Source organism: Oncorhynchus clarkii, chromosome 1 (genome assembly GCF_045791955.1).
Source record: "Oncorhynchus clarkii lewisi isolate Uvic-CL-2024 chromosome 1, UVic_Ocla_1.0, whole genome shotgun sequence".
Lineage (NCBI taxonomy): Eukaryota > Metazoa > Chordata > Actinopteri > Salmoniformes > Salmonidae > Oncorhynchus > Oncorhynchus clarkii.
Genome location: NC_092147.1, coordinates 33,128,614 through 33,155,611, shown reverse-complemented (window position 1 = coordinate 33,155,611; position 26,998 = coordinate 33,128,614). Strand labels below are relative to the sequence as shown.

At 41.7% G+C, this 26,998-nt stretch overlaps 1 protein-coding gene across 1 annotated transcript in view; it reads right to left on the bottom strand.

The window, feature by feature from the left end:
• The window catches only part of LOC139406244 (beta-1,4-N-acetylgalactosaminyltransferase 3-like), a 30,868-nt gene extending 9,386 nt beyond the window's left edge, over positions 1-21,482 (bottom strand). The window contains exons 1-12 of the mRNA XM_071148718.1: positions 21,044-21,482; positions 16,191-16,246; positions 15,968-16,042; positions 3,850-3,945; positions 3,660-3,750; positions 3,315-3,415; positions 3,109-3,176; positions 2,561-2,639; positions 2,406-2,472; positions 2,145-2,297; positions 1,957-2,066; positions 1,739-1,839 (exon numbers count right to left, since the gene is read on the bottom strand). Of these exons, the coding sequence (XP_071004819.1) occupies positions 1,739-1,839; positions 1,957-2,066; positions 2,145-2,297; positions 2,406-2,472; positions 2,561-2,639; positions 3,109-3,176; positions 3,315-3,415; positions 3,660-3,750; positions 3,850-3,945; positions 15,968-16,042; positions 16,191-16,246; positions 21,044-21,182 (1,136 nt within the window). The 5' untranslated portion in view covers positions 21,183-21,482. The remainder of the gene's footprint in view (positions 1-1,738; positions 1,840-1,956; positions 2,067-2,144; positions 2,298-2,405; positions 2,473-2,560; positions 2,640-3,108; positions 3,177-3,314; positions 3,416-3,659; positions 3,751-3,849; positions 3,946-15,967; positions 16,043-16,190; positions 16,247-21,043) is intronic.
• Between the last annotated feature and the right edge of the window lie 5,516 nt (positions 21,483-26,998).

Below are 26,998 nucleotides of genomic sequence, written 5' to 3'. Positions count from 1 at the left end.
CCAACCTGACAGAGCTTGAGAGGATCTGCAGAGAAGAATGGGAGAAACTCCCCTAAAACAGGTGTGCCAAGCTTGTAGCGTCATAACCAAGACGATTCGAGGCTGATATCAATCCCAAAGGTGCTTCAACAAAGTACTGAGTAAAGGGTCTGAATACTTATTTAAATGTGATATTTCAGTTTATTTTTACATTTGCTAAAATATCTAAAAAACTGTTTTTGGTTTGTCATTATGGGGTATTGTGTGTAGATTGTTGAGGGGCATTTTTTTTAACCACTTTATAATAAGATTGTAAAGTAACAAAGTGGAAAAAGTCAAGGGGTCTGAATAAGTGAAAACAAAGATCTGACATTGATTGATTTATCTAGACGAGTCCCCCACGCTTGTCTCAAAGCAGTGTGATGGCACTGTCCCAATCATAACGGTGCTGAAATGATCATCTAGGTGACCACACACGACTATTGCTTTAAATTAGTATAGAGGTTGTATATGACTTCGGGAGTTTCAGTATAAGCGAGAATTTGATATATGCCTTTAATTGCATTAACCTACTTTATTCCAATATTTTCAACATTCAGTTGATCATAGCTAAGGTGAGGTTTCCTCTCTCTGGGCTTTTTCTAGGCCGAATGGCTGTTTCCTCATCTCCTCACTCCATCGCTGCCCACATCCGCAGCGTTGTTCTCAACACCCGTTTAAATCAATTTAGCTTACTGCTTTCTAGATAAATGCGGGTTTGGGCTAATTTAATTTCTGTGATGTCGGACCAGGCCTGGGCTCTGGCTTTAGATCACCGGACAGGGGTCTAATTTTCTGATGAGAACTCTATACTGCATTCGGGTCTCGTGTGCAGTCCAGTAGTGCCAATTATGTGTCTGCTTCGAATTTATGGCGACTTGTTAGGCTAAAGGCTTTCATGCCACAACCTATTTTGGCAAAAAATTTAATAGCACATTATCCAATCTGCTGCTCCACATGTGTATTTTGTTGAATTGCATTAGTGTGACATTGGGGGGAAATGTTTAGGGAAATGTGAAGTGATCCCTGGACAGTCCAGGGATCTCGGTTACCCGTGTTAATCCCTAATACTGTGTAGGCTATTCATCTTTTTCTGCAGTCATCTCTGTTTTCATTGGAAGCATCTTTTAATCCTTCACTTGTTTGTAACAATTGCAAAGACATTGACAACATTGTATTTGTAGGTCAACTTCATTGTGAAGGTATCAGTGGTCACAGAGAGACAGATAAACATCTTGATTCTATGTCTAGCAGAGATCTTCTGTGTATAAAGTGGCATGGTAGGGGAAAAAACACATCTAAAGACACACTTAGCTGTTCTAAGACTGGTCTGAAGCAGTTGGTAAATAACAAGCGTTTTCTAGTGCAACTTTAGTAACAGTGGTTTTGGCAAACAGCTCACAGATTTAAAGATGCCCCTACGAAGGTTCTTATGATAAATTTAGCCTTAAAATGCTTTTGGGAAACTGTCCTCAGAGCCATAGGGAAAATCTAAATTGCATACAATTCACATCCTCTCTCCTCGCCTGCTTCTCAAAACCCCTTGGATGAGAAAGCCAGAGGTCACACCCCTCTGACCTTCTCTTCCAATGGGTTTTAAGGAAGTGAGGAGAGAGGACGCAAGGAGTATGCAATTGAGATTCTCCCATAGAGGTCATACATTTCACTGTCGGCTCTACTTCATAAAAAAAATCACTCTCCCTTTCCATCCCCTTCTCACCTGTCCAGGTCTAGGGGACTGTTGTGGTAGAAGCAGGTGTTTTCTGTCTCCATCTGTGTGAGCCGTGTGTAGTCATTGGGGTAGATGTAGGACATGTGGACCTGGAGACACACAAACAACATGGTAAAGACCCGCTCATAGCCAGCTAACAACACATCAACCCACTAAACAAACTCATTTCTGTAAACTATAGGGATTGTAGTAGTTACAGTACTTACAAACTGCAGACCCTGGTATCGCAGCAGAGGGAAGCCTTTGATGATGTAGCTTGGTTTATAGGAGCAGTCAGGTAACACACCACGGAGGTACCTACTGTCTAGGGCAGGGACTACACACACAGAGTTGTTGTTTTTTCTATCTAACGACTGTAGTGTGTGTGTGTGTGAGTGAGAGTGTGAGGTCTTACTCTGGTAGATGGTGTCCCGTGGGTCAACTCTCCGCATGTCGGCCACAGGCTGGCTGCTCAGCTGGTTGTCAGGCTGGTTGCTAGGCGTGCGGGTGTGACTGGCGGCCGTTTGGGGTATGTGAGTGGTGTCACTCATCCTCAGAGCGGACTCATCTGTACACACATACACACGTCTGAGATAACGGTTAGGTAGTTCAAATAAGTTAGAAGTGTGTGTCCGTGTGTGTGTCCATGTGTGTGTGTCCGTGTGTGTGTACTCACTGGTATAGAGGGATATGTACTTGGAGCTGATGACTGTAAAGCTTAGACCCTCCTGGTTCAGCTGCCACTGTATCAAAACAATTGCACACACACACACTTAATACTACTGCCTGCGTGCACACACAAAGAAGAAAGAGTAGAGAAGGGAAACTCACCGCCACCTCCATGTGGTCTGTTCCTCTGTCGTTCTGTTTATGGACGATCTCAAAGAAGTACATCCTCTGAACTGACAGCCTGCAGAACACACACACACACACACACACACACACACTTGCTAGTTTCTGATAGGTGGTTGTAGATGCCTGCCATCTCATGACTATCACCTCCTTCCCTCTATCACATCATTTAACCTCTCTCCCTGTTCCCCTCCCTCTTTCATTTAACCTCTCTCTAGCCTGCGGTCCATGCTTGATTAGGGTTTTTGTGACAGCGTCCTTTGTCAGGATCAAACCCACATCTCCCTGCACCATCCATCATCGTACACACACACACAGGTACACACACACACACACTTCACCTCAGAGGTAGGTCTGTGTGTGCATCCTGGCTCAGTGCCATAGCTCCAATACACCACAAAAAAGAAGAAAAAACAACCTGTGCTTAAAATAACTCTCAGCCCTGTGTTTAGACATAGATTCATTCCCCCCGGCAATCATAGCCTTCACTAATACAAAAGCACCCACAAAGTGTTTAGCCGACTCACCTAACCGGTCTGGATGTCTGACTGGCGTACTTCCCAAACTCACCAGGTGCCGTCCACTCCATGCCAGTCTGAAAAACACCCCACACTTGACAGCTCATCGTACTTAAAGACAGGAAGAGAGCTGCCATAATCCCAAATAAACACACTCATGCCTGTCACTATCTCAGGTATGCAGGTACACACCAACACACACACACAGAGCCCACCTTGCCGATCCAGGTCAGTAGCTGCAGGTTGAGTGGAGAGTCATCCCGGCTCAGCCAGAACTCAGAGTTATCATCAGAGCTCACCGCAAACACAAACTCACCTGGAGCACACACACACAGTTAGATGACAAATATTTGTCAGAGCATTCTTTGAATTGAATTAGTTGTTCCTCTGGGTTCAGTGTTTGGACCTCTGTGGTTTAGTCGCCTTGTGGCATGTAAAGTTGAATGCCTGTCTTACTGCACCAAACACAGTTGTTAAAAGCCTTGGTGTTACCACCCACCGAACTGTCTCGATGCCCTACATGAATTTCAACTTGTACTCCAGGATGGATGGAAGGGTACCGTCAGTATAGGGGTGGAGATAGCCAAAGATCCTGAGGCCATAGTTGGTCCATCTAGGAGAAACAGCCAGCTTCTTTACAGTGGTTCTAGACTAAAGAGAGAGATAGAGAGACAGAGGTATGGCATGTCGTGTATATGATGCTGGGGGAATCACATGGGCGTGTAGTGTGTGTGTGTGTGAGTGACTCACGTGTGGGTAGAGTGGGTAGTGCAGGTTCTTGCGGAGCTGAGCTGTAGAGCTGCCACACCAGTCCTCAAAGATATGGAGATTAACCTGTCCTTTATACTGGAGAGAGAGAGAACATGACAGTGAAACAATGACAACATAAACCATGCTCTCTTTATGCGTCTCAGCCTCCAGTATTTATGTTGCAGTAGTTTGTGTCGGAGGGCTAGGGTCAGTCTGTTATATCTGGAGTATTTCTCCTGTCTTATCCTGTGTCCTGTGTGAATTTAAGTATGCCTTCTCTGCTTTCTCTCTCTCGGAGGACCTGAGCCATAGGACCATGCCTCAGGACTACCTGGCATGATGACTCCTTGCTGTCCCCAGTCCACCTGGCCGTGATGCTGCTCCAGTTTCAACTGTTCTGCCTGCGGCTATGGAATTCTGACCTGTTCACCGGACGTGCTACCTGTCCCAGACCTATTATTTGACCATGCTGGTCATTTATGAACATTTGAACATCTTGGCCATGTTCTGTTATAATCTCCACCCGGCACAGCCAGAAGAGGACTGGCCACCCCTCATAGCCTTTTTCCTCTCTAGGTTTCGGCCTTTCTAGGGAGTTTTTCCTAGCCAACGTGCTTCAACACCTGCATTGCTTGCTATTTGGGGTTTTAGGCTGGGTTTCTGTACAGCACTTTGAGATATCAGCTGATGTACGAAGGGCTATTTAAATACATTTGATTTGATTGTCATAGGCTACCTGGCTAAAATGTTTGCTTTCTAGCCTAACTTCCTTTCATGGGCAACGTTAGCTGGTTAACATTAGCCTTCTACATCTAGCTATTGAACTCCCCTCCTCTCAATCCATGAGCACAATCTATGAATTTATGATTGGATCAGAATAATCATTGGCCTGTATGGAGAATAAAGTCCACATTTTATCTAGCCACCGGAGGACAACAAAACGAGATGCCACAATTCAAGTTGTTTCTGTCAATGAGTTATTTATCTTGAAGCGATGTGATGGGAGTGAAGCCAAATTCAAGCTGGCTTACCTTGACACTTTTTTTGGTGCGCCTGGACCATTAACAGTTGAGCTCAGTCAGTTTAGCTCAACTCTGATTGGCAAAATAATTATTTGTCAATTTTTGGGGGAAGCCTGGCTTCTCTTGGCAGCCATGAATATACGCCACTGACATTACCCCATAATGACAAAGTAAAAACAGCTTTTAGAAATGTATGAAAATTTATTGAAAAATGAGTCAATACTTTGTAGAAGCACCTTCGGAAGCAATTACAGCTGTCTTTGTTGATCATTGCTAGATAACCATTTTCAGGCCTTGCCCTAGATTTTCAAGCAGATTTAAGTCAAAACTGTAGCTTGGGCTTGTGTTTTAGATTATTGTTCTGCTGGAAGGTGAATTAATCTTCTAATGTTTAGTGAAAAGCAGACTGAACCAGTCCTTAACGATTACAAGCATACCCATGCTTGAAAATATGGAGTGGTACTCGGTAATATGTTGTATTGGATTTGCCCCAAACATAAACATTTTGTATTCAGGCCAAAAAGTGAATTGCTTCGATACATTTTTTTGCAGTATTACATGAGTGCCTTGTTGCAAACAGGATGCATGTTTTGGAACCATGCTCAAAGGGATATTCAATGTCTGCTTTTCCTTTGCGAACCTCCCTGGTCTTTTTGTTTGAAATGTACTGCTCGAATGAGAGACCTTACAGAGATGAGGTAGCGCAAAAAAATGAAATACATGTGAAACACTATTATTGCACACAGAGTGAGTCCATGCAACTTGTCAAGATAAGTTTTACTCCTGAACTTATTTAGGCTTGCCATAATAATGGGGTTGAATACTTAGTGACTCAAGACATTTCAGCTCTTCATTTTGTATGAATTTGTGAACATTTACATTTCTCAAATTGCTCTCTCATGTCTTGGCACCTTTAGGTTTGGATTTCAGGGAGATGGTGGCGGGCGGGTGTGTGTCTAGAAACCTTAGATTGGTAAATTTCACTGGAGTGAAGGAAGAACTAACAAATTCCTGCCATTGGCCAGTCCAGTGTTGTGATTGGCTATTGCGAGCCGTCTGTTTAGTGGTTTGAGCTTAAAATTAATTATAATACGTATATTATACCTTGAGTTGAGTAGACTTTACACTGAACAAAAAAATACACGCAACATGTAGTGTTGGTCCCATGTTTCCAGAGCTGAAAAAAAAAATCCCAAACATTTTCCATATACACAAATAGTGTATTTTTCTCAAATTTTGGCACAAATGTGTTAACATCTTTAATTACTTATTTGTTAGCCAGCAACTTTTGTATGAAAAACAAAAAGCAGACAGTTCTAGCAGACACCATAAAATGAGTCCACTAATTGCAGGAAAGAGACAATATTTAGGGTATTAAGCCCAAGGACACACACACACACACACACACACACACAGGGATTTTTTTATTATATGAAGACAAAGGGTATACTGTTACCTGCTACAGTACATAACCAGTCCCAAATAATATAATGTAAACTCCAACTGACATGATAAACCAGCTAAACTCAGGTTAACATGTCAGAATACATTTGCATGTAGAGGAATTTGACTGTGAAATGGTGCTGCCACAATAAACAGAATATACAGAACAAAATATATATACAGTGCCTTGCGAAAGTATTCTTTTTGTATCCAAATCCGGCTTTAAACTTCTTCACAACAGTATCTCGGACCTGCCTGGTGTATTCCTTGTTCTTCATGATGCTCTCTGCGCTTTTAACGGACCTCTGAGACTATCACAGTGCAGGTGCATTTATACGGAGACTTGATTACACACAGGTGGATTGTAGTTATCATCATTAGTCATTTAGGTCAACATTGGATCATTCAGAGATCCTCACTGAACTTCTGGAGAGTTTGCTGCACTGAAAGTAAAGGGGCTGAATAATTTTGCACGCCCAATTTTTCAGTTTTTGATTTGTTAAAAAAGTTTGAAATATCCAATAAATGTCATTCCACTTCATGATTGTGTCCCACTTGTTGTTGATTCTTCACCAAAAAATACAGTTTTATATCTTTATGTTTGAAGCCTGAAATGTGGCAAAAGGTCGCAAAGTTCAAGGGGGCCGAATACTTTCGCAAGGCACTGTAGATGCAGAATTTCCACAGATCCACATACAGTATGTACACTATATGCTACATTATAAATTATGCATGTAAGAAATGTGCAGAGTACAAAGAGCAATGTGCAGTTCTGGAATGATAGTGCAGAGTGAGACGTCCATGGATGAGAAGATCATCATGGACTCGGTGACCGGTTAGTGAGGCCCACAGCACAGGGGAAGAAACTGTTCAGGAGGTTTTGGTCGTGATTGACCTGAACCGTTTGCCAGAGGGGAAACTTTGGAAGTGGGAGGGTTTGGCGATGATCTTTACTCCAGCCTTCCTTTCCTTGGAGTCGTGCAGGACCTTGGAGGTCAGGTTGCAGCCAATGACCCTCTCAGCAGACCGTCATTTTCTGATTGGGAACTACCATTGTCTATTAATTACAGAATCTAAAATTATTTCAATTTGACATTTGCAGTTGTATTGAATAGTCAGTAATACAGGAGAAAAATTGCATAGGGAGTCAGATCAGATGTTATAAGCAAGCCAGAGCCATCTGTGCAAAGAGCACAAGTAGAACAAAGATAAGTGCAAACAATAAACATATCATTCAACATAAGTTTCCACCTAAAACAATGACGAGCTCTGTCCCAATTAATCTCTGCTCAACGCCTCACTTCCTCTCTACTCACATCCTTGTCAAAACCCATTGGAGGGGATCTGAGGCGAGGAACCTTGGGTTGTCTCCTCTAATAGGGTTTTAAAAGGAGGCGTGATGGTCAATCCTTGCATCCATAACTCTGTTTATGAATTTGAGAGTGGTCAAATTTCTCCAGGTCCATTCCTCAGCTTTTTGCCAAAATGGGTAGTGGGTACGTTTTTTTTATTGTTTCAACTGCTGATCGCCACTTTAAGAAACACATAAATGAGCATACATGACTGTTGGGAGTGTGGTGACATACCTTTAGCTCTCAGGTGCAGCAGAGCTGACCACCCTCTGGCTGTTGTCCAGACAGCAGTAGAGCTGGAAAGTGCCCCAGGCACTCTTTGTGACCATGTCACCTCCCTCAGAACCAGTTTCTCCAGGTTCTTACAGTGGGGCATTAGCATAATCTTTAGAGAGTGCAGAACAATACAGGACATGGAATTACATTTAGTGTGGATTTGAAGTCCCAACATAAAATTATTTTACGATCCATAGACATTGTTAAAAAGTAGGGCACTGGGGAAGGTGGAGCAACACATATGTGCTGAGTTGTGTAGTAGTCCAGGGCGATGAAGTAGAAGCCAGACTCCACCTGGTCAAATGTGTTACACACACACACACACACACACACACACACACAGTGTCCTGAGAATGAGTGAGAGAGGAAAATAAGATGTCAAAAAAGTTATATTGGAGTTTAAAATGTTTTGACATCTTAATATTGCATTCAAGGTAACAGTCTATTTTAAGACTGCTGTGGCTGAATCAAAAGAGGCAACTGTGGATAATCATTCAAATAAGTGATAAAACACGATGTGGGACTGAGCCGAGCTGTAGGGCAGCTCACTTTATAATGTATGTCAAACAAAAACAAATGATTTCAAAGTGAAACAAACCACACAACTCTATGCACAAGGACTACTACTTTGAACAACTTGCAATCATTGGTTTGTATGACGTACATTTTAAAGTAATTAATCTGAGTCACTCTTAATAATGTGGAATTGCCCAGTACCAATCCACACCACTTGTCAGACCCTATGACAGCCTGCTGTCATTTCATGCCCAACACACCTCGAGGAGAGCTATCCTCCTATAGGTTTTCAATTCACCCCTTACCTACACTTCTCATACTGTTTAGCAGTAGCTTGGTTTCCATCCAATTGGCAAAATAGTTATGAGAATATAAAAAAATATGGGCATTTTCCCACCCAACTGACTTGTTGCAGATAAAGATCCGTGCGTGATGACGTAGTGCACACACAGTGCATACTTTTTCACTAAAGTTTTTCATGTACCGAATAAAAATCTAAAGTTCAATGCGTTTCCAACCCATTTTCAACTCTACTGATAGTTTTGTCACAAGCTGTTTCGTTAAATAGCCCACTCTGGTCTTGACACATGAACTCTAGCCAACAGCTGGCAGATAGGCCTACTCTGCGGGTATGTTAGTCTACATAATGATATCATTATGGATAAGAACGAGAATATTTTTATTTGTTGAACGGCAGTCAAGCATCAATCATCATGTCATCAGAATAAGCCCCTTGACATTTATTGGAAGGGAGCGTCAAGCTCATACCGTGCACCTTCCCCACCTTGTGAAGTTACTCATCATTTATTTCATTGGTATTCTAACAAACTGCATGGTTTCCCAAGTCCTAGTGAGAGGACCACACACCAGGTCATTGCGTGACTCCAAGTTTACTTCAATATGATGGTTATTATATCAATATTTGCACATACTGGTGTTTCCACAGCCATTTCTCGCATAATTAATTTTACAGACACAAAAAGATCCCAACATGTCGAACAAACAATTTATCCCTTTTTTTATGACTTTACTCACATTAAAAACTGTGGATGGAAACATGGTTAATGACTGTCACATTCATTCAGTGTAGAAAAATATTTCTAACCAATAGAAAGCAGCTGGTCATCATACTCTGTACGTGATGTCCTATGCACAATGCCTTCATACAGCAAATTAGAGGAACTCAGTACCACTAATGATTAAGTTATGTGGGTGATTGGTGGATGTCATGGTTAACCTGCAGGTAGTCCCCAGAGTGCTGTGCATAGAGGAGAGCCAAGGTAACCTACTTGGAACAGAATGGATCCTGTATCTTGTCAGCTGAGCAGAGAATAAATTCGTGACAGTGGACCTGGATGGAAAGAGCAATGAGAGAAACGGTTTGAGGTCATTCTCATTTATTGTAACTGCGCAAAAACTGACAGAGTAAAAGTTAACAAATCTTTTTAAATCAGATTGTATCTCAAAGTATGCAGTTAGTGGTTTACAATATTGGCTATTATTTGGTTCAAAGCCTGACATCTCTTGGCTCCCTCTCCTCAATCACTGACCTCTTCCCCAGTGAAGGTCATCCCTGTCTGTTCTCACCCTGCCTCTCCTCCCTCTTCTGCCACCCATGCTGGTCTTCCAAGTCTTCCTCCTCTTCTAAACCCCTCCTTGACTTAGCCAGAGACGGTATAGAAAACAAAACCACTTTGGCTTTAGTTAAACCACGTTTAAATGTTAGCTAGCTAGATAACTTTGGCTAGTTAGCTTCCTAGCTAGCTGACGTTAACCTAGCTTGCCTCGTCAATAGCCTGCCTTTATAAGATAATAAATAACTACTTACTACAATTTCAATTTTGAAATCATAGTTGATTAGCGAGCTAGTTGATGAGCTAATTCTCTACTGAAAAACTATCATACTTTACCTTTTCATGATGGTCAGCCTTCGTTTCATCCCTATGGTAAAACATCTGGTTAGAGAGCAGTCAAGCCGTGATTTGTCCAAAAACCAGACCAATTGCGTTTCAGTAGACTGCTATAGGCTATGTTCATTAGCTAGAATTTCCACTGGTTATAAAATTATAGTAAACAGTTGCGAGAGCAAAATGGATTTTGGAGTACAAACTGAAAAATTGGTATGAGACTAGGGCTGGGCGAAATGGCCAAAATATTATATAACGGTATTTTTTATTATTTTTTAAATAAGATGGTATTTTTGGTTTTGAATAATAAGTGTTCTACATTTTCTTAATGAGTAGCGAGCGAGTGGTCCTAGGGTGGCAACACATACATTGTAAGTGATTTTAATGAGCACTTTTATAATTTCAGCATTTCCTGTACTCAATTGCAGTGGTGGAAAAAGTCCCAAATTATCATACTTGAGTAAAAGTAAAAGATACATTAATAGAAAATTACTCAAGTAAAAGTGAAAGTCACCCAGTAAAATACTACTTGAGTAGAAGTATAAAAGTATTTGGTTTTAAATATACTTAAGTATCAAAAGTAAAATGTCAAATTCCTTAAATTAAGAAAACCAGAGGGCACCATTTTTTTTTAAATTTACGGATAGCCAGGGGCACACTCCAACACTAATTTACAAACAAAGAATGTGTTTAGTGAGTCCTCCAGATCAGAGGCAGTAGATGACCAGGGATGTTCTCTTGACAAGTGCGTGAACTGGACCATTTTCCTGTCCTGCTAAGCATTCAAAATGTAATGAGTACTTTTATGTGTCAGGGAAAATGTATGGAGTAAAAAAATACATTATTTTCTTTAAGAATGTAGAAGTAAAAGTAAAAGTTGCAAAATTAAAAAAGTAAAAGACGTAAGTAATACTTGAAAATAGTTTTACTTAAATACACCACTGCTCAATTGAGATCATTTCCACACTGCCACGCAGGGCAAATAATCTAGGACTTATTTTTAACCAAATGTTGCAATTGTGATTTGACTTGCGAATTAGAGCAAAACTGTTGGAATCATGGAAATATAATGGCTATTCTAATTATATAGTTAGAGTATAATAGTGGGCACTTTGAATACAGTGTTGTTTGAGATGACAACAAATTAAAATGCCAGGGAGGAGTTATTGTGACAGGGTAAGAACTAAAGTGTTGATAAGTGTTTCCTAGGGGACCCTATAAGCTTTGGCTACATTGCATGTTCTCTTAGCTACTTCATGTAGCTAACATATTCTTGCTTTGCATATTCCTCTTTGATTTAGAAGATACTGTTGCACAAACAACATGCTGATTTAGGTCTACACCATCACTGGTATTATCAGGCTGTATTAGCAAGCTAGGTTTGCCCTTACCCCGTACATGTATTAGCGGCTAACAATTAGCGTCTCACATGATTTAGGACAACTTGCTAAGAAAAGACAAACTAGCTGTTTGCTGATGTAAGAAACCAACTAATAGTGTAATTATAGAACGCTAGTGGATTTATATTAAGAAGCAAAGTGAAAACAGCATTGTTGTCATCAACATTGTTGCATGGGGGGGGCATATTTAATTTCTGAGTCTTGGCATATAGTATTTCTTCAGGCGAACAAAAGTCTCCGCTCTCGATTTAAATGCAGTTCTGCTCGCTCAAAGTCACACTTGCAAGCACTCAAGTTTCATTTGCGCGCACCACGCTGGCCTGCACTCGCGGGGCCTGTCCTCTGCTCGTTTGACCACATTTATTCTCGCTCTCGACTCAAGTGTTTGCTCGCGCAATAATGTTTCATCTTGCTCGCGAGCGCCATCTTGCACTCGTTTGACATAGAACCATGCATGAGAGCACCAGCTGTTCCAGATAACTGTGTGATCACGCTCTCCATAGCCGATGTGAGTAAGACCTGTAAACAACTTAACATTCACAAGGCCGTAGCGCCAGACGGATTTACCAGGACGCATACTCAGAGCATGCACTGACCAGCTGGCAAGTGTCTTCACTGACATTTTCAACCTCTCCTTGACCTAGTCTAAAATACCTAAGTTTCAAGCAGCATGCCCCCATTCACATCAACGAGGCTGTAATGGAGCGGGTCAAGACCTTCAAGTTCCTCTGTGTTCACATCACTAACGATCTATCAAGTCCAAACACACCAACACAGTCGTGATGAGGGCATGACAATGCTTCTTCCCCCTCAGGAAGCTCCTCAAACAGGTTTACAGTTGCACCATTGAGTGCATCTTGACTGGCTGCATCGCCGCTTGGTATGGCAACTGCTTGGCATCCGACCGCAAGGCGCTACAGAGGATAGTGTGTATTAATTAGGGCCGATTTCAAGTTTTCATAACAAATCAGTAATCTGCCTTATTGGACGCCGATTACATTGCAATCCACAAGGAAACTGCATGGCAGGCTGACCACCTGTTACGCGAGTGCAGCATCAAAATGACCTTGTGGCTGCAAGGAGCCAAGGTAAGTTGCTATCTAACATTAAACTTATCTTATAAAAAACAATCAATCTTCATATAATCACTAGTTAACTACACAGGGTTGATGATATTACTAGGTTAACTAGCTTGTCCTGCGTTGCATATAATCAATGCGGTGCCGGTTAATTTATCATTGAATCACAGCCTACTTCTACTTCGCCAAACGGGTGATGATTTAACAAAAGCGCATTTGCAAAAAAATGCACAATCGTTGCAATGTACCCAACCATAAACATCAATGCCTTTCTTAAAATCAATACACAGAAGTATACATTTTTAAACCTGCATATTTAGTTCAAATAAATGCATGTTTGCAGGCAATATTAACTAAGGAAATTGTGTCACTTCTCTTGCGTTCTGTGCAAGCAGAGTCAGGGTATATGCAACAGTTTGGGTCTCCTGGCTCGTTGCGACCTGTGTGAAGACAATTTCTTACGAACAAAGACCGTAATTAATTTGCCAGAATTTTACATAATTATGACATGACATTGAAGGTTGTGCAATGTAACAGCAATATTTAGACTTAGGGTTGCCGCCCGTTCGATAAAATACGGAATGGTTCCGTATTTCACTGAAAGAATAAACGTTTTGTTTTCAAAATTATAGTTTCTGGATTTGACCATATTAATGACCTTCTTACGCCACTCGACAACATTCCGCTGAAAAGGCAGCGAGCGAAATTTAAAAATATTTTTTAGAAATATGTAACTTTATAACATTAACAAGTGCAATACACCAAATGAAAGATACACTTCTTGTTAATCTACCCATCATGTCCGATTTCAAAAAGGCTTTACAGTGAAAGCACAACATATGATTATGTTAGGTCAGAGCTAAGCAACAAAAACAGCAATTTTTCCAGCCAAAGTTAGGAGTCACAAAAAGCAGAAATATAGATAAAATGAATCACTAACCTTTGATGATCTTCATCCGATGACACTCATAGGACATCATGTTACACAATACATGTGTTGTTCGATAAAGTGCATATTTATATCCAAAAATCTCAGTTTACATTGGCACGTTACGTTCAGTAATGTTTTGCTTCCAAAACATCCGGTGATTTTGCAGAGAGCCACATCAATTTACAGAAATACTCATAATAAACATTGATAAAAGATACAAGTGTTATTCACAGAATTAAAGATAGATTTCTCCTTAATGCAACCACTGTGTCAGATTTCAAAAAAACTTTACGGAAAAAGCCACCATGCAATAATCTGAGTACGGCGCTCAGAGGACAAAACAAGCCAAAGAGATATCCGCCATGTTGGAGTCAACAGAAGTCAGAAATAGCATTATAAATACTCACTTACCTTTGATGCACTCCCAGGAATCCCAGTTCCACAATAAATGTTTGATTTGTTCGATAAAGTTCATAATTTATGTCCAAATTCCTCCTTGTTGTTAGCGCGTTCAGCCCAGTAATCCAACTTCATGACGCATGAGCAGACGCAAAGTCCAAAAGTTCCGTTACAGTCCGTAGAAACATGTCAAACGAAGTATAGAATCAATCTTTAGGATGTTTTTAACATAAATCTTCAATAATGTTCCAACCGGAGAATTCCTTTGTCTTCAGAAATGCAATGGAACGCGAGCTAACTCTCACGTGAACGAGCGTCACGAGCTCGTGGCACTCTTCGAGAACACTGACTCAAAGAGCCTTTATGAGCCCCCACTTCCCAGTAGAAGCATCAAACAAGGTTCTAAAGACTGTTGACATCTAGTGGAAGCCTTAGGAAGTGCAATTTGACCCAATAGACACTGTGTTTTCGATAGGCCAAGAGTTGAAAAACTACAAACCTCAGATTTCCCACTTCCTGGTTAGATTTTCTCAGGTTTTCGCCTGTTCTGTTACTCACAGACATCATTCAAACAGTTTTAGAAACGTCAGAGTGTTTTCTATCCAAATCTACTAATAATATGCATATATTAGCAACTGGGACTGAGTAGCAGGCAGTTTACTCTGGGCACGCTTTTCATCCAAACGTGAAAATGCTGCCCCCTATCCCAAACAGGTTTTAATGACCAAAGGCTCGTATTTCTGTGTTTATTATATTATAATTTAGTCTATGCTTTGATAGAGCAGTCTGACTGAGTGGTGGTAGGCAGCAGCAGGCTCGTGAGCATTCATTCAAACAGGACTTTACTGCATTTGCCAGCAGCTCTTAGCAATGCTTGAAGCACAGCGCTGTTTATGACTTCAAGCCTATCAGCTCTCGAGATTAGGCTGGCAATACTAAAGTGCCAATAGTCAAAGGTATATGAAATACAAACCGTATAGAGAGAAATAGTCGACATGTCATAATTCCTATAATAAATACAACCTAAAACTTATTAACTGGGAATATTGAAGAACTGGGAATACTGAACCACCAGCTTTCATATGTTCTCATGTTCTGAGCAAGGAACTTAAACGTTAGCTTTTTTTACATCGCACATATTGCACTTTTACTTTCTTCTCCAACACTGTGTTTTTGCATTATTTAAACCAAATTGAACATGTTTCATTATTTATTTGAGTCTAAATAGATGTTATGTATTATATTAAGTTAAAATAAAAGTGTTCATTGAGCATTGTTGTAATTGTCATTACTACAAATATATATAAAAATCATCCGATTAATCAGTATCGGCTTTTTTTGGTCGTCCAATAATCGGTATCGGCGTTGTAAAGTCATAATCGGTCGACCTCTAGTAGTGTGTACAGCCGAGTACATCACTGGGGCCCAACTCCCTGCCATCCAGGACCTCTATACCAGGAGGTGTCAGAGGAAGGTCCTAAAAAGGGTCAGACTCTAGCCACCTAAATCATAGACTGTTCTCTCTGCTACCACATGGTAAGCAGTACCGGAGCGCCAAGTCTGGGACCAAAAGGTTCCTAAACTACTTCTACCCACAAGCCATTAGAATGCTGAACATTTAATCAAATGGCTACCCAGACTATTTGCATTGATCCCCTTTTTTGTTGTTGTTGCACTGACTCTCTTCCACTGGCTCTATGCACACTTACTGACACACCAACACATACACACACACACACTTTTGGGGCAAGCCTGGGCAGGTTGTGGAAGGTTCCTGTTGGTGAATAATGTACCTCTGGCCTCCAGGGCTGTGGGGTGTAGCTGGAACGCCAGGCTTCTGAATAATCCTCCCCCACATCACTTCCAACCTGGAACACACAGATGAGGTAACTACTTTTCTGGGTTTTGTGATAGGTGTGTATGGAAAAACTGGTATGTGACAAATTCTGTCTCCCACTCTCCCTTACCCTCCACTCCAAACTCTCTCTCTCTCTCTTCTTCTCCCCCTATCCTTACCACTCTTTCTTGGGTAGGTCTTCTCCTGGGACTGCCCTCACTGGTAGGACTGAAACCTGTAGCAGAGAGAGAGGGAGAAATGTTAAGAAAGAAAGGGAAACAAACTGGCACTAAAATTAGGAGTATTTACAAGAAACAAACAAACACAGACACACACACTTTATCTCATTGGTTCTAGTTCATAGTTAAATCATAGATCTAACTCTAAACACACAATCAGCTGGTCATAACAATGGAAATGACACATACGAATCTGAACATACTGCACACACACACATGCACACTTGAACACACTCCTTGCTTCCCGTACAACCCTCTACTGCTGATGTTCCAACAAGTGTCCTCTGCTTGATTCAGGGTCATGTTAACCCGCTGAGCTAAAGGCATCGGGTCTGGTAAACAACAACAGCCTTCTGGACTCAGAAACACTAGCCAGGTGTGTGTGCGCACACAAACAAACAAACAATACAATTAGGCTACCCTGTGTGTATTTATAGAGGCAGTGCTACAGGGTTAGCATGTGTGTGTTTGGGGGGTTGCAATGGGGAGAAAGAACTTTAAGTACTGGTAGTCTGGAAGTCTGTAATTATCACCAGGGTGGAGACACACAGGGTAATTTTAGAGTGGTAGTTGAGGACAGAAAAAGAATGATATTTTTAACTCAAGGAATAAGAGATTCTATCCCCTTCCTATCTCCCTTCTCATGTTTGTATGTCTTTCTCTCCTCTCCCTGTTCCTCCCAACTTCTCTGCACTCTCCTCTCCTCTGGCTAAGTGTGTGGGCACATAAACAAATCTACATCTGTCCTAAAACTATGCACACAAAAACCTGCACAAACATACATATGTTAAGAGGGTGATGTCCTCGCTCCTGAGAATAGCCCCATCTGAGGAGGGGGCTCAGGAATGCACTGTGTGTGTGTTTGTCCAGAGGGAGGTGTATTATTCATTTTCTCTTCTTCACAAACACACACCTGTGTGCGTGTATTGACAGCAGGGTTTCAAAGCCCTGTTCCCTCCAGCCCCAGGTATGAGACTACCACTGCTACAAACGAATGTGTGTGTGTGTGTGTGTGTGTGTGTGTGTGTGTGTGTGTGTGTGTGTGTGTGTGTGTGTGTAGACAGCAGGAGAAAAAGGACGGTGGGAAAGAAAAGCCATCCACAAAGACTAACATCTACATGTAAAGGAAGTCACACCGCTTGATTAGCAAGTACCACTTCCTTCTGATTAGGCTCACACCGAGGCTCGAACCGAGGCCCTCTGCCTTGCTAGAACCTTAGGGTTGTTGGCACTGAAAAATTCCCCCAAATAGTTGTTGCAAGAACCCCAAAGGAGCTGGGGTTCATCAAGGATCCTCTTTAGTTCTTGGGGGTTCTTGCAGGAACCTAACTGCTCAACAGAAACATTTTGATTTGAATTTGAGACAACAGCTGGTGCAGGTACTTAAAACTGCTTAGGGATAGGCATCCCGTCAACGGGACAGTTGTAAATCATGCAGCGCCTTCTGTCACGATCGCAGATTTTAGAGAAACAACAAATGTCGGTACATATAAGTGTCTTATATTGGCTGAATGCTTAAATTCTTGTTAATACATCTATTACTGCAAAATAATGACATGCTATTTTTCACTGCAATAGGTTTGATAAATTCACCTCTAAAGGTTAAATGTGTACTTACATTCTGAAATCTTGCTCTGATTTATCATCCAAAGGGTCCCAGAGATAACATGAAATGTTGTTTTGTTAGATAAAATCATTTTTCATAGCCTAAAAAGGTCCATATAGCATGCACGATTGATTTTGTATTGCAAAGATCGGAATCTGTGAAAATCTAACCCTAAACGTTGTTTCAACCAGTCATATCCCATCCATATTTATTCCTCAGAGATCCTAGAGCGTAACCAGACTTCACTATATCATTAGGGGTGTAGTATATCCTATTGGACACCAAATTTGGTCAGAGAGCGACGCCTTCATTGCACGCCGATGACGCCAGCGGTCTTCACTTGATCGACTGTAACTTTGTCAAATAAGCACCAATCGGGGTCAAACAAAGCTAGCCAATGAGCTGGGCTTTATGGGAGTAAAGCCCATTCTGCGACAGAAACCCTGTGTCTGTCGCAGAATGTAGCTGCTAACCTTGTGCGACAGCAAGACTTTCCCTTTTGGACAAAAATTATAAGAATATGGAGTGTTATAAAGTTATGAAAACTGCTTGTTTTGCAAATGTTGAACTTATAATATGGCTACTAATACTGGAAAAGCTAAATCAAAGTCCAAGTATACAGATTTTACAATATTCTTGTAGAAAAATTGAATGTTAATGCAAATGTCTCCTTCACGATTTGCCCAAATGTACCTGGGTGACTTCACACTAAATGTCATGTAGTTTGCTCATATACTTCAAGTTATCCGTCTGAAACTTTGCACATCCACTGCTGCCATCTTGTGGACACTATCATAATTACAACTAGAGTGATGGCTAGACGTGGGACCTTTGCTGCATTTCAAAGATGGTGGTATACTTTTTTTTTTAAATTTTGTATTTTCTTCTACCAGATCTATTGTGTTATATTCTCCTACATTTCCACAAACTTCAAAGTTTCCTTTCAAATGGTATCAAGAGTATGCATATCCTTGCTTCAGGGCCTGAGCTACAGGCAGTTAGATTTGGGTATGTCATTTAGGCGAAAATTGGAAGGAAAAAAGGGGGCCTATCCATTAACTGAAGAATTGAAAGATCTCAATTTAAGGTAACGTTTCTCCCTTGTATGACATACATTTATATTGTTTATGATTATACCATCTATCTTTTCATATTTGTGAAAATGGATGTGTTGTTTGACACTTATCTCCCTTTTAAAATCCTTTCTAAAACAGAATGGACACAATTCAATGGATATCAATCAACAAAGAGGTAAGAATATCCTAAAGACTATAGATGCATAGGGCGCAGGTGACTGCTTTTGTGTGTGTGTGTCAGCAAGTATACTGATGAGGAGGCACATAAAGGTACTGTGTGTACAATTGGTATTGGTTTGCCTCATAATGTTATGCAGATCACATGTATCATCTACAGTTAATGTTTATTAATGGTTTCTCTAAAACCTTACAGGACTCAGTCTCATTAGCCATTTTCCTCCTCCCTTACCTCTTCAATGAACATCCAAGAGGCCTCTACATTATGGACAAGGAAGGCTATGTGTATGAAAACCATTTTTAAAAGTGATGTTTTTTCATTCACATTTATCACAAAAACCAAGGTATGAATACTGTTGTGCACCTTTTGTTAATAAAAACACATTTTATTTGTAACATGCACCGAATACAACATGTGAAATGCTTACTTACACGTCCTTAACCTACAATCATCTGTATAATTGTAATTGTTAGTATTCAGACTTCACCCTCCATACACCTCGAACGAAAATCTGTTTGATCACTATGCACTGCAAAATCATTCTGGCTATGGATAGCCAACAGAGGACATCAACATGCCAGAGGATGTACCCATTGGACTTGGGGCTCTGCTGGGAGTTTACTTCATATATATATATAATCTGCTTTTCCATTAAAATCATAATAAACACTGACAACTAAAATATTGTGATGCTGATTATTATTATTAACAATAATAACAACAATAATAATGCTTAAAAATAAACCCTCTTCGAGGAACCATTAATGGGGGTTCTTTGAAGAACCACCGTTCTTCTTCGAAGAACTTATAGGGGTTCCCCCATAGTTTCAATTTGAAGAACCCCTAAAGTATTATCCAGAAACGTTTTCACTTTAGAGTGTAAGGAACAAAACTACCAGTACACCTACACAGGGCCGGTTCAGGGCATAAGCGGTCACTTAGGGCCCCCGACCCAATTATTATTTTTTTTAGTAAGTAAGTATGGTAGAATGGTAGAAATTTGGTTGCGTATCAGAAGTTTTCCTCTTGTTATGTCAGTCACTTACAGTCACTCAATTAGCAATTACAGCTAACAATTTTTAGATTGGTAGTTAGTCTAGCCAGCTAAACTTGCAGTAGGCTTAATCATTGCTGAATAACAGCTGGGCATGCAGGGCATGTGCCTAGGAGCCCAGGCCTCCAGGGGGCCCCTATTGATTTTGTTATTCATTCTCATTCAAATGTCATTTTAACATATACTGCGGCGGCAGGTAGCCTCGTGGTTAGAGCGTTGGACTAGTAACCGGAAGGTTGCAAGATCGAATCCCCAGGCTAAAAATCTGTCATTCTGCCACTGAACAAGGCAGTTAATTAAGCCACTGTTCCTAGGCCGTCATTGAAAATAAGAATTTGTTCTTAACTGACTTGCCTAGTTAAATAAAGGTTAAAAAAATGCATTCTTCTTTACGAAATGTGCAGAATTGCAGGAAAGTAGCTGTAAAACTGCAAGTTTTATTCCTGCCCAAAGGCAAAATGACTAGAAGTGCATGAAATGTGTTATACAATTGCAATGTTCTCAATGCCATGGCAAAATGTGTAGAATTGCAGAGAATTCTCTTTAAAACATACATTTCTCCCCAACGACAAGAGGGGGGAACACTAAAATGTTTTACCCCAAGGTAGGGGCCCCGCAAACCAAATCTCGCATAGGGCCCCCAAAAGGCTAGAGCCGGCCCTGCACACACATGCACAGTGCATTCGGAAAGTATTCAGACTGCTTGACTTTTTACCCATTTTGTTACGGTAGAGCCTTATTCTAAAATTGATCATAAAAAATTGTTTTCTTCAATATATACACAATACTTCCGAATGCGCGCGCACACACACACACACACACACACACACAAGCTGATCATCATAGCAACGGTTCAGATGGCCAATATAGCCTACTCACGGCTATTGGTGATCCTCCACACACTAGTAGCTACAAACTCCTGGTAAACAGCGAAAGCTCCCAGCATCAGCAGGGCTAAGAACAGCAGATGTTTCCGACTCCGTCTCAGCTTCTTCAGCGGGAAGACCGATTTGAACATGTTGATTGATCTCCCTGCTGCTTGCTCCAGAGTACTCAGTCAGTCATTGATTCTGCCACCGTGAATTTAACGGCTTTGTTCGGCAAAGTTGGACCAGACTGACCAGTCTCGCGACCCTGTTCGTGACACACCTGCGGCGCCCCCAACACTCCCACCTAGCGATGGTCCCGAAACAGCTTTTATTTCATCCCGTAAAAAAAACGCGCTGGCTTCGGCTGCTCTGACTCGAGTGCTATCTTGGATTTAACCGAATCGACACTGGCACGTGGGTTGTCTGACTAGGCTGCAGAACGAATTAAACAAAATGCCTACCAACCCACTGCACATGCACACAGAACACGGACAAACAAATTGCGCACCCGGACAGCGAGAGAGATTTAGGGGTGTGGTTACGTGGCCCACATTTAATTCGCAGCCAGTGGCACAGGGAGTTTCGGGAATCCTTGGGACTAGGTTTAAAATGGTAAAGGTTAGGTTCAAGTTTCAGGAATGTTCAAGGATAGGATATGGACGTAAAAAAGGATGACCCCATATCGATTACCTGGGAGACATAGGCCTGTCACATGATCCCACATGACCTTGATTCTAATCTGTTCTTTGTCAAAAACTTTTGTTACGCAGTCTAGCAGATAGTGTACTGTATATTTGTGAGAGTGTACCAAAAACACCCCCCTTTACATCTGAATATGTTCAATACCAGTGGATGACTTATTATATGGTTTTAAATGAGGTCAAGTCAATATATGAGGCAGCAGCACCACACCTGTTAAGTGTTTTTGTAATACAGTGTTTTGTTGTCATAGTCAAACTAACTACACATCAGGATAACAGCCCTATCGCTGGGGATTGAGTAATCTATGTCAGTGTGTTTGTGTGTGGCAGCCTGTGTGTGTTTTATCAGAAGAGAGAGTACCTGTAAAATGTCACGCCTTGGCGCCCAGTGTGTGTTTTACCCAGCAGTGGTGTAAAGTACTTAAGCTAAAATATTTATTTAAGTCGTTTTTTTGTGTGTATCTGTACTTTACTATTTCTATGTTTGACAACTTTTACTCAGTGGTGTAAAGTACTTAATTAAGTAGTTATTTTGGGTATCTGTACTTTACTATCCTATTCATATTTTTGACAACTTTTACTTTTACTTCACTACATTCCTAAAGAAAATAATGTACTTTTTACTCCATATATTTTCCTTGACACCCAAAAGTACTTGTTCCATTTTGAATGCTTAGCAGGACAGGAAAACGGTCCAATTCACACACTTATCAAGAGAACACGTGGTCATCCCTACTGCCTCTAATCTGGCGGACTCACTAAACACAAATACATTGTTTGTAAATTATATCTGAGTGTTGGAGTGTGCCCCTGACTATCTGTCAATTTTCAAAACAATCTAATGGTCCCATCTGGTTTGCTTAACATAAAGAATTTGAAATTATTTATACTTTTACTTTTACTCTTGTATAGTATATTTTAGCAATTACATTAACTTTTGATACTTAAGTTTATTTAGAACTAAATACTTTTAGACTTTTGCTCAAGTAGTATTTTACTGGGTGACTTTCACTTTTAATTGAGTAACTTTCTATTAAGGTATCTATACTTTTATTCAAGTATGACAATTGGGTACTTTTTCCACCACTGCTTTTACTTCACTACATTCCTAAATAAAATGATGTACTTTTTACTCCATACATTTTCCCTGACACCCAAAAGTACTCGTTACATTTTGAATGCTTAGCAGGACAGGAAAATGGTCCAATTCACACACTTATCAAGAAAACATCCCTGGTCAGCCCTACTGCCTCTGATCTAGAGGACTCACTAAATGCAAATGCTTCATTTTTAAATGATGTCTGAGTGTTGGAGTGTGCCCCTGGCTATCCATACATTTTTTACTGTCTGGTTTGCTTAATATAAGGATTGGAAAATTATTCATTCATTTTTACTTTTGATACTTAAGTATATTTAAAACCAAATACTTTCAGACTTTTACTTAAGTAGTATTTTACTGGGTGACTTTTAAGTTTACTTTCTATTCATTTTCTATTAAGGTATCTTTAATTTTACTAAAGTATGGCAATTAGCTACTTTTTCCACTCTTTGTGACCCTGGAGAGGCAGATTGTGTTAATGCCGTAACAGGTTCGCGTCAATTCTTCAATCTTCATACAGTGCCTTGCGAAAGTATTCGGCCTCCTTGAACATTGCGACCTTTTGCCACATTTCAGGCTTCAAACATAAAGATATAACTGTATTTTTTGGTGAAGAATCAACAACAAGTGGGACACAATCATGAAGTGGAATGACATTTATTGGATATTTCAAACTTTTTTAACAAATCAAAAACTGACAAATTGGGCGTGCAAAATTATTCAGCCCCCTTAAGTTAATACTTTGTAGCGCCACCTCTTGCTCCGATTACAGCTGTAAGTCGCTTGGGGTATGTCTCTATCAGTTTTGCACATCGAGAGACTGACATTTTTTCCCATTCCTCCTTGCAAAACAGCTCGAGCTCAGTGAGGTTGGATGGAGAGCATTTGTGAACAGCAGTTTTCAGTTCTTTCCACAGATTCTCGATTGGATTCAGGTCTGGACTTTGACTTGGCCATTCTAACACCTGGATATGTTTATTTTTGAACCATTCCATTGTAGATTTTGCTTTATGTTTTGGATCATTGTCTTGTTGGAAGACAAATCTCCGTCCCAGTCTCAGGTCTTTTGCAGACTCCATCAGGTTTTCTTCCAGAATGGTCCTGTATTTGGCTCCATCCATCTTCCCATCAATTTTAACCATCTTCCCTGTCCCTGCTGAAGAAAAGCAGGCCCAAACCACGATGCTGCCACCACCATGTTTGACAGTGGGGATGGTGTGTTCAGGGTGATGAGCTGTGTTGCTTTTACGCCAAACATAACGTTTTGCATTGTTGCCAAAAAGTTCAATTTTGGTTTCATCTGACCAGAGCACCTTCTTCCACATGTTTGGTGTGTCTCCCAGGTGGCTTGTGGCAAACTTTAAACAACACTTTTTATGGATATCTTTAAGAAATGGCTTTCTTCTTGCCACTCTTCCATAAAGGCCAGATTTGTGCAATATACGACTGATTGTTGTCCTATGGACAGAGTCTCCCACCTCAGCTGTAGATCTCTGCAGTTCATCCAGAGTGATCATGGGCCTCTTGGCTGCATCTCTGATCAGTCTTCTCCTTGTATGAGCTGAAAGTTTAGAGGGGCGGCCAGGTCTTGGTAAGACTTCCGGCGCCGACAGAGATGGCCGCCTCGCTTCGCGTTCCTAGGAAACTATGCAGTTTTTTGTTTTTTTACGTGTTATTTCTTACATTAGTACCCCAGGTCATCTTAGGTTTCATTACATACAGTCGAAAAGAACTACTGAATATAAGATCAGCGTCAACTCACCATCAGTACGACCAAGAATATGTTTTTCGCGACGCGGATCCTGTGTTCTGCCTTACAAACAGGACAACGGAGTGGATCCTATGCAGCGACCCAAAAAAACGACTCCGAAAGAGAGGGAAACGAGGCGGTCTTCTGGTCAGACTCCGGAGACGGGCACACCGTGCACCACTCCCTAGCATTCTTCTTGCCAATGTCCAGTCTCTTGACAACAAGGTCGATGAAATCTGAGCAAGGGTAGCATTCCAGAGGGACATCAGAGACTGTAACGTCCTTTGCTTCACTGAAACATGGCTCACTGGAGAGACTCTATCCGAAGCGGTGCAGCCAACGGGTTTCTCCACGCATCGCGCTGACAGAAACAAACATCTTTCTGGTAAGAAGAGGGGCGGGGGCGTATGCCTCATGGCCAACGTGACATGGTGTGATGAAAGAAACATACAGGAACTCAAATCCTTCTGTTCACCTGATTTAGAATTCCTCACAATCAAATGTAGACCGCATTATCTACCAAGAGAATTCTCTTCGATTATAATCACAGCCGTATATATCCCCCCCCAAGCAGACACATCGATGGCTCTGAACGAACTTTATTTAACTCTCTGCAAACTGGAAACGATTTATCCGGAGGCTGCATTCATTGTAGCTGGGGATTTTAACAAGGCTAATCTGAAAACAAGACTCCCTAAATGTTATCAGCATATCGATTGCGCAACCAGGGGTGGAAAGACCTTGGATCATTGTTACTCTAACTTCCGCGACGCATATAAGACCCTGCCCCGCCCCCCTTTCGGAAAAGCTGACCACGACTCCATTTTGTTGATCCCTGCCTACAGACAGAAACTAAAACAAGAGGTTCCCACGCTGAGGTCTGTCCAACGCTGGTCCGACCAAGCTGACTCCACACTCCAAGACTGCTTCCATCACGTGGACTGGGAGATGTTTCGTATTGCGTCAGATAACAACATTGACGAATACGCTGATTCGGTGTGCGAGTTCATTAGAACGTGCGTTGAAGATGTCGTTCCCATAGCAACGATTAAAACATTCCCTAACCAGAAACCGTGGATTGATGGCAGCATTCGTGTGAAACTGAAAGCGCGAACCACTGCTTTTAATCAGGGCAAGGTGTCTGGTAACATGACCGAATACAAACAGTGCAGCTATTCCCTCCGCAAGGCTATCAAACAAGCTAAGCGCCAGTACAGAGACAAAGTAGAATCTCAATTCAACGGCTCAGACACAAGAGGCATGTGGCAGGGTCTACAGTCAATCACGGACTACAGGAAGAAATCCAGCCCAGTCACGGACCAGGATGTCTTGCTCCCAGGCAGACTAAATAACTTTTTTGCCCGCTTTGAGGACAATACAGTGCCACTGACACGGCCTGCAACGAAAACATGCGGTCTCTCCTTCACTGCAGCCGAGGTGAGTAAGACATTTAAACGTGTTAACCCTCGCAAGGCTGCAGGCCCAGACGGCATCCCCAGCCGCGCCCTCAGAGCATGCGCAGACCAGCTGGCCGGTGTGTTTACGGACATATTCAATCAATCCCTATACCAGTCTGCTGTTCCCACATGCTTCAAGAGGGCCACCATTGTTCCTGTTCCCAAGAAAGCTAAGGTAACTGAGCTAAACGACTACCGCCCCGTAGCACTCACATCCGTCATCATGAAGTGCTTTGAGAGACTAGTCAAGGACCATATCACCTCCACCCTACCTGACACCCTAGACCCACTCCATTTTGCTTACCGCCCAAATAGGTCCACAGACGATGCAATCTCAACCACACTGCACACTGCCCTAACCCATCTGGACAAGAGGAATACCTATGTGAGAATGCTGTTCATCGACTACAGCTCGGCATTCAACACCATAGTACCCTCCAAGCTCGTCATCAAGCTCGAGACCCTGGGTCTCGACCCCGCCCTGTGCAACTGGGTACTGGACTTCCTGACGGGCCGCCCCCAGGTGGTGAGGGTAGGCAACAACATCTCCTCCCCGCTGATCCTCAACACTGGGGCCCCACAAGGGTGCGTTCTGAGCCCTCTCCTGTACTCCCTGTTCACCCACGACTGCGTGGCCACGCACGCCTCCAACTCAATCATCAAGTTTGCGGACGACACAACAGTGGTAGGCTTGATTACCAACAACGACGAGACGGCCTACAGGGAGGAGGTGAGGGCCCTCGGAGTGTGGTGTCAGGAAAATAACCTCACACTCAACGTCAACAAAACTAAGGAGATGATTGTGGACTTCAGGAAACAGCAGAGGAAACACCCCCCTATCCACATCGATGGAACAGTAGTGGAGAGGGTAGCAAGTTTTAAGTTCCTCGGCATACACATCACAGACAAACTGAATTGGTCCACCCACACAGACAGCATCGTGAAGAAGGCGCAGCAG